The sequence below is a fragment of the Acanthopagrus latus genome, chromosome 11 (assembly GCF_904848185.1).
Source record: "Acanthopagrus latus isolate v.2019 chromosome 11, fAcaLat1.1, whole genome shotgun sequence".
Classification (NCBI taxonomy): Eukaryota; Metazoa; Chordata; class Actinopteri; order Spariformes; family Sparidae; genus Acanthopagrus; species Acanthopagrus latus.
Genome location: NC_051049.1, coordinates 2,234,924 through 2,243,661, shown reverse-complemented (window position 1 = coordinate 2,243,661; position 8,738 = coordinate 2,234,924). Strand labels below are relative to the sequence as shown.

The following is an 8,738-nucleotide window of genomic DNA, read 5'->3' as shown; positions in this document are numbered from 1 at the left end:
GCAGAAGTGACTGAATTTCGTTGCGTGGACTTGTCTGGACAGGAAGCTGAGGAGCTGTGCAGCGTAGTTAACAATGACAGCTCCGGTCTTGCAGATGATTTAGCGGTGAACTTGTGGCGTCTAACTGCTCTGAGAATCATCCATCATGCTTGTAGGATGTGGCCTGACGAATTCATAGTTTTACTCGAGGGTTTTTGGTTTGATTCGCTCTAATTAAGCTTGTTTCTGGCAGCAGCAGCAGCAGCAGCAGCAGCAGGCAGCGGTGGTCACAGAACAAACTCCTTACTCCAATAAAACAACTCGAACAGCAGGTGGATGGAGTTGTGACTAAGAGGGGAGAAAGTCTGGGATTTAGCAGCTGAAGAGACAGATATTGCTTGCATGCATGAAGCAGGTGTGGCGTTGAGTGTCAAGTTATTTGGTCACGTTTAATAAACTTTAACGAAGAGAGGAAAACAGCAGCAGAAGCGGTTAAATTAACTAACGGGAGCTCAGGCATGTTTGATTGGCAGCCGAATCAACAAATCGAGGGGATGTAAACTGCTTTCTCTGATCACTGATTCATGTTTACATCCGGAAGGTTTTCATCCATTTAATTCCTTATTGTTTTGCACTGGTTGCAAGTCTTTATGTGCATGTATAAAACACTCTGAAGAGGCTCCTTCTCAAGAAAAACAGCCTCATACTCAAGAACTGTGCAGGGAGTCTAATTAATGGTTATTATACGTTCCATTTAAAAACATTTGGCCAGCAGACGTCCTTAAAATGAGCAGTGAGGGGTTTTGCATTTGGCTGACAGACAAATTCTACTCTAGCTGGTTTGCGTTACACACCTTCAGATTACAGTCTTCACTTTGCCAAACAACGAGGAGTCAAACATAAAGACAGAGCTCAGAAAAAGCAACACATGCAGCAGCGTCTGTTTCTGACCTTGAGCGAGTGTTTGAAGCCGTAGGACGGCGTCTTCTCGTGGCCGTCGGTGGTTTCCTCTCGCTTCTTACAGAACAGCAGCATCTTGTCATACAGGAACAGGTGTCTCTGCATGGGCTTAAACCTGGCCAGGTCCTTCACCTGAGATCAGGTAGTCAGACACTCAGTTAATCTGTCTTCACATCACGTCAAACAACACAAACTGAAACTGTATGACAACTATCCAGTACACCTGTCGCAGGTACGCTGCATGGACCATGTCATTTAGTGAGTGACTGGTAATCGACCTGTGTAGTTGTTCAGGTGTGAGAAAGTGTTTATCTGTTACTGTGATACCAAAATACTGAAATAAATGGAACCCAACAAAACCCGACAGGTGTGCTAGAAAAAAAACTGAACTAATTTGTGCACGAAAATGAATAAATGTTGTTCTCTGAAGTCTCGATGCTCACACAAGATTTCATTTATATGCAGAAACGAACAAAACAACGTTATGAAAGTTTCCTTTTTCATCCATAAAACAGCACAAAAACATTGTGTTTTGTTAATTCTTCATGTTTTTTTTTTCCTCCTGGACAATCACAGGCTCAGTTGAATAAACGGCTAAAATACAAAACTGAATTTGGCTAGAAAAAAATCGAAGGTATACGTTAATTAAGGAGGTAAACTTGCTTGGCTTTGGTGACGCTTCAGTGTGATGTTGCATGCAGAAGTTGTACCTTGTTGTGTCCTTTCTTGTGGTCGGTCCAGACGTTGAAGGATCCCTGCATCAGCAGCTTCCCCAGTTCACTCAGGTTTCCCTGTGGAAACATCCACACAGACGGTTACATCAGCAGTCAGCAGCGGCCGAGCACGACCAGCTTCAGGTCCGTCTCTAGAGAACATCGTGTGGGTTTGAGGGGAAATCTGTAATCTATAAAATCTCTCCAATGCTTCCACCTGTACACATTCATGAACAGTCTGACAAATGAGTGGCTACTCCTGGAGATCATCAAGGTCACTGGTACGTTCTCACGTGACGCTCGATATCTACTGTCACGAATACGTAGAGTGAAGCCTTAACAAACCCTGCTTTTCTCAGACATCATCAACAGAGAGCTGATTCGTTTTCAAACATGGATTTGATCCCTTGATGGTAAATGTTTGTGTCTCGACTGTGACTCCACGTGATGATATACGTCTCTATTTCCCCTTCAACCTGCCACCAACCTGCATTTATTAACCGAGTATAGCTGTGACTCTCTGACCTCGTTAACAAAGTCGGTTAATGAATGATCAGGAGTTTACCAACTCGGACCCCCTGATACTGACACAAAGTAGGACGACTGTCGGCCCTCCGTGGACTTTCATTCATTCATCTTTGGTTCCAGAAGTGAGTTTCCCCGTCGTCCACACTCGCTGGTAAACGTAACCGTCCAATCGCAGAAAGCATTAACATGTTGTGGTAAACATTTCCATGGCAACAGCGAGCTCCATCAATCAGAGATGTCGCCGCTGCACATGAGGACTGTGGGCTGGGGAGCACTTCTCGATGGCACAGCTAATACAACATGTTTCCCTTAAAACTACCTTGATATCAGCCGGACTCGTGGCTTCCACAGGAGCAGACGCCATCATTTCACAACCTCATGTGGCTCGAAAATCAACATTTGGATCTTCACTTCCAGAACCAGCTCTATCCAGCTGCATGGGCTCAAACTTAAATGGTGGCTGATACGATCACATCAGGGAAACACTGTGATCACTTGAGCGTTGACTCAGGTGAGGTGAATGTAAATCATGTGGGACTGAACCCACTCTGGGATCTTTGAAGTAAGAAGTGTCTTAAAGTGGCAATAAATTCCTCGTATGCATCGAGTCTGAACTGCTCCCTGAAAACACACAGAGGCGGAGCTGAGACAACCGCCTAACGGTCAGTCAGCCCAACATACGGTTTCACTTCAGTAAAGTCAGAAAGGCTTCGGTCGGGTTTCCTTATTCCTCAAGTTCTCCACGTACTGACCTCAAAGCCAGTGATGGCGATCTGATGCATGGAGTCGTTGACTGACTTGATGATGTCCAGCATGGTGGCTAACGCCTCCTCCAGCTCAGCCGTCCCCTCGCCTTTATTGCACTTTAACATCTCCTGGAACACATGAAGGAGGAGAAGGAGGTTAGAAAGGTGAGAGGAGGAGAAAGAGGGGCGAGAACAAGACTGATGATGATGAACACCGAGGGGTAAATCATTAACACTGATAGGCAGGCGGAGGTGACGGGGTTATCAGGCTGAGGACGTCCTGCTATTGTCTGAGAACCAGCTCCTCTGGTGTCGAGTTAACCGCCATCACTGATGGATAACTGGCTGCAGCGGACGGGATTCACCGGGAGTCTTGTTAAGTGATGGGTTTAGAAGGTTAAGCATTTTTAAAATGCTTCACAAAAAAAAACTAATTTAAAGTAGAAACAGACAATAATTGAACTTGTGACCTAGAAGCACAAAAAAGAAACTGACAGGAGGAAGTTTTTTATATATATATTCAGTTATATATATATTCATATTCATATTCATATTCATATATATATATTCAGTTTATATTCAATAAAGTTGAAATACAGTTTTACAAGTATGGAAGCCCTGAAGGACAAGTGGGATTTTTTTTTTTCTGGTGCTCCATTTTCTAATTTTTTCATTATTTTTTTCAAGGTCTATATTATGTGTGAAACAGAGTGAAAGACACAGAAGTGAACAAAAAAATACATGAAAAGACATTTTTTTAAAGGTGAAAACATTTTAGGGAACTTGAAGAAATGGAGAACCAGAACAGCCACAGTCTCTACACTCTACAGTCAAGCTTTAAACATTTGTGTTAACTTATTGGTTCTAACTATAGACTGCATGTCTCTCTAATGCAGCACACTCACATCAAACACATCCTGCTTTACCCAACAAACCAACACTTCATTAAACTCCGTTTTGTCAGATTTACTGGCAGTGTAGAGGAGCCTCCAAACGACCGGAGCTCCTGCCAGTCTGAAGTCTGCAGATTGGTGAGCGATTGGATCGTTAACCTCCACACTCCGACGTGAGGAGTGGAGCGGTGTATGTTGGTAAACCTGCTGAGAGGCCTCGGTGTCAGCGGCACCAGGCTGGGATGGAGCTTTCAGGAACTCCTGCGGGGGATTAAAGTGGAGCAGGCTCGACTAATTAGCCGATAATTACACTAAATAATTCCCCGTTATTAATGTGCTGATGTATTTGTCAAACAGCATCGGGAGGATTTTTTTTTTTTTTTTTTTAATTCAGGCTTTGCAGTCAAATCAAACAAGCTACTGAACCGAAGCCAGCGAGCAGACTTCAGAGTTCGTATCGTTCGCTGTCGCGCCGCCGACAGCCGGAGAGCTCTGAACTCTCAGGCAACATATCAGAGCGGCATGACGGCAGATGAACAGCTTCACAGTTGACCTGACCTTTACTGATCGCAGGCGAGCAGCGCCGAGACGTACTCATTCTTTCAATATGGAGAGCGAGACTGGAAAAAACACTCCCTCACACATACACAACGTCCTCCATGAGTGGGCTTTAATGTAAAACTTCTACAGAGCCAGCTGGAGAGTTTCATTAACAGCGCTCTATTAAAACATCCTCATGTCGATCTATTTGCATGTCAATTCCCATCAAGCACTCCACTTCTGCAGCTCGTGGAGTGAAATCACTGACGGTAACGCAACGTACTAAGGAAGACGGGAGTTAAAACAGCAAAGGTCCAGAAAGTGACTGTGACGAGGAGCTTGAACCCGAGAAAAAAGTTTATTATGATTATCTAACGACTGAGTTGGTTCAAATTTATAATGTATCCTCAAATTTGAAGTTTAACTTCTGTTAAACTCGACTGAAGAAATGTGCGGTGCCTGACTGAGTCTGTGGGCCGTTACCTTCAGCATCAGCTGGTATTTGGTGATCCTCTGGACGGGCTTCAGCAGGTAGGCGTCCAGAGAAAGTTTGTGGTCCAGTTTCTTCTGGCATTCCTGTTGTCACACACACACACACACACACACACACACACCAAACATTCCGAACATTCTCCGGTCAGGAAGTGACATGTGCTGCTCCAACTAAACCTGGAAAATGATCGTAATTAAAACACACCTGCTCAAAAAAAGGGACAGAATGTGTTGGTGTTGCTGTTTGTAGGTGTTTTAACTGTAGCCTCATGTATGGGACCACAGACTGAACTCTAACAGAATCATACAGAACCATACTGGACTTGACTTGTGTGTGTGTGTGTGTTACCTGGAAGAAGAGGCTGTCTCCACACTGTCTCCAGAGGACTTCAGAGCGGGGTTTGTTCTGACAGTACTTCTCATACACCTGGAGCTCTTCTTTCTGCAGACACAAAGGCACGTCAAAGTCAAGAGAGAGGGCCTAAAATCAGCAGCTTCAGCTCCTGGTCCACTTCAGCCGCTTGTCAAATATGAAATACCGTCATCCAAGAATCCACTCATTCTGTGTGTTTGAGTAAAAGAGTCCACGATCATGAGACAGACACATGTTGGAGGAAACGTGCAGTAACTGGCCTCCATCTTACTCCGTCATCCCAATAACAGCCACTCACATATCTGGACCCAGAACTGGGTCACGCACCTTATCCTGCTGCTCACTGACAACCCTCTGAATCTATCTTGCCTGGTACGTAGTCCAGTTCATACAAAATCATTCAGCTCATCGTCGAAAATATAAAACACATCTGGTCATCGCGGCTTCACATACTTACCCCTGGTTCAGTTATTCAGTCATGGCTGACTGAAGCTGCCACACTATGTTGCTGGTAAGTGCCACATGTTATTGGTTTCTGGTAAGTCGTCATGGTAACTGCCCTCCAGTAAGTGATGTCATTCTCACTGCATCCTTGTAATTACTTCTTTTTCCTCGTCATTGCGTGACCTTACTGTGGTCATGAGGTAATGAATCATACTTCACACAGAGCGTCTCTACACTCTTAAATATGATGTCACAACCCTTCCCATTGTGTCACTAAACTCATTTTATAATTGTCTAAAATAATAATAAATCTTCATATCTGAAATATACTTGAGTAAAAGCGTGACGTAACAAAATGGAAATACTGCAGTAAAACACTATGTGCTCGGGTTTTGTTGGTGTCCATCACTGTTTCTTGGCTACTCACCCTTTTCAGAAAACAGGTTCCCACCAGCTCTGGTTTCTCTGCACAGTTCTCCAGCTCCCTCAGAAAAGTCCTGCAGGTGATGAATGAACAAAAAGAACATGAACATGACACACATGTGCAATTTTCAATCCAAAATTAGCTAATGCTTAAAGTGACAAAACCATAAAACTCATTCACACTTTGCAGAGGAGTTACAGACGACACGGTTTCAACATTTGTAAGCGTGACACAACGGGATGTTTTTAATGAGACCTGGGGTCTATTTTTTATTTTGAACTCAGCATATCCGTAGATGTGTTTGTGGTGTTTTAACTTTACCCAAGTGGTTTTCGCACCTGAACCTAACCAGAGCACCTTTCTCAGTTTTTGCAGAAATGTTCTTTCCCAACATTTATTCCGGCACTGGGTTGGTCCGGTGTCTCGCTGTAGCAGGGCAGGTCTACTGATGTTCATATGTCAGTTGCTCCAAACACCAATTCACACTGTGTCACTGTTTAAATCAACAACAAATGTTTGCATATGATATGTACTTTGAGATTAAAGTCCTGAGTAAACACTGATGCTTTTATACAGTTTGACCCACACAAGCAAAAGAGACCATCGGCGAGAAAGTGGCTATTTCTAAATGTTCATTATGGATATTGTTACTATTGTTTAGTGCTGAGGATGAATTGTATTTGTATATTGAATTGTTTACAGTATGCTGATAAAACACAAACACTAAATTGCTCATGTAGTTTGACGGGTCTGCCACAGTCAACCAAAAGACAAAAGTCCTTGTAGCAGCCACCATGTAAAAACACCTCTTCTATCAAAATGACATTTTACACGTGACAGTTGGTTTGTGGGTCATGAGAAAATCTACCATGCCTGTCAAAACGTTATATAAAGTGTAAGTCTATTAAAATAATCCTGAAGATATCATCACTTGGACACAGAGTTACAGACTATAGGTGTGGATTTGCGGACAGTGATCTGTGAGGCCGCTTTGATTTTTAACTTCACATCTTTAAATGCTTAAATTTATGAAAACGCAAAACCACAGAGTCCAAAGAAGTTGAAATAATCCCATGTAGCCAAACACCGGCTCCACTTCAGACTTTTACCAGTCGCACTACAAAGAGATGAGAATCTGAGCTGACAAGTAGACTGGGAGAGAAAAAACAGAGGGGGGGAAGAGAGGTGAGGCAAAACAGGAAGCAAGAGAGACGGGAAAGGAAGTAGAAGAAGAAAGAGAATGGTTGAGATAAAGGATGGGAGGGAGGGGAGGAACAAGTCTTTGGTTCAGGCCTTCGGGGAGTCTGATCTGCCTGGAACGCCTGTGATGTCTCTGAATCCTTCTGCTCGTTGCTTTGAATAACCATCTTGTCGACACACATACATTCAGCTCTGTAAATTACAGAGGGAGGCGACGATTTTGAGGAAGAAAACACAAAATCTACAGCTCGTGTGTTGACACGCTGGCTGCACAAACATTCACGACTCCAGTCTGCAAATCGTCATCACCTGTCACAGAGTTTTCATGTGAGTCTTTATGAAAGGCGACTGGGATGAAGTAAACCTGCAACAACTGTTTGTTCTGGGGTCATTAAGTAAAGGAGACGGCTGTCATCTCTCTGACGACCCACACCAACTGTTTCAGAGCAAATCTGAGGACTACGTGGACTTGATACAGGGTTTACTCATTTTACACCAAAGCTTGCTCCCAAACCCGACCAAGTAGTTTTGGTGTCTTTACTTAAAAGCGTCCCGCTGCAGCTTTATCATCACTAACTCGACCACGAGATGAGAACACGGCAAGTGCGCCGACGACATGTTTTTATGTGATAAATGTTGGCTGGAATCGTTTAAATATCAGCTGGAGATGAATCACAGATTTAACATTAAGTAGCTGGAAACAGATAAAATCTGCTTGCGGCTCAGCAGACGCCTGGGTTGTAATCTGATGGAGTGGAAGACTCAATCACGAACATCTCATCACTGACACCTTAAAACCTCGGCACATACATCTACAGCGACTGGATACAGACACGTCCCACACACACAGCTGTCATGGCGGTCGTCATGTAAAAAGATAGTGACACTTCTGCTATAGTGCAAAGTTGAAATAAAATGTATAGATTATATACTCATACTCATAAAGACACGAAATGAATGTCTGAAAAAAGTATCAAATGAACCGTCTCATAAGGTGACATTTATGGAAACACTTCCTGGATATTTCTCTCAGGATTAAAAGAAGTGTAAATACACGTAAGTAAATTTGAGGGTGACCTACTATTTTAAAATGTAAAGTATGTGCAAACAGGATGAACAATCAAACACACTCAACCGCCACAGCAACAATGGAGAAACACTGCTTCTTTATTTAATTATCGATACGATTTCGCCGGTTACGATATGAGTATCAGTGGTGTCAGCTGAGGCGCCGGCGTCCAACAGTCAGCTGGGAGTCTTGACATGATACAACTGGTCCATTCCTCCCACTATCTACACAGAGTCCTAATGTTCTGATTGTTCGGGAGACACTATTTCTGTGTGTGTATGTGTGTGTGTGTGTGTGTGTGTGTGTGTGTGTGACCGCCTTCAGCAAACACACGAGCTGGAAGGCAAACGGTGAACAGAAGGATGTAGAGTTTAGAG

At 43.5% G+C, this 8,738-nt stretch overlaps 1 protein-coding gene across 7 annotated transcripts in view; it reads right to left on the bottom strand.

Annotated features, from left to right (window-relative positions):
- The window catches only part of mcf2l2 (MCF.2 cell line derived transforming sequence-like 2), a 99,424-nt gene that overhangs the window by 33,243 nt on the left and 57,443 nt on the right, over positions 1–8,738 (bottom strand). For all 7 annotated transcript variants that reach the window (XM_037114318.1, XM_037114319.1, XM_037114323.1 and 4 more), the window contains exons 18-23: positions 6,096–6,165; positions 5,201–5,293; positions 4,843–4,935; positions 2,933–3,055; positions 1,650–1,730; positions 931–1,071 (exon numbers count right to left, since the gene is read on the bottom strand). In XM_037114318.1, the coding sequence (XP_036970213.1) occupies positions 931–1,071; positions 1,650–1,730; positions 2,933–3,055; positions 4,843–4,935; positions 5,201–5,293; positions 6,096–6,165 (601 nt within the window). The remainder of the gene's footprint in view (positions 1–930; positions 1,072–1,649; positions 1,731–2,932; positions 3,056–4,842; positions 4,936–5,200; positions 5,294–6,095; positions 6,166–8,738) is intronic.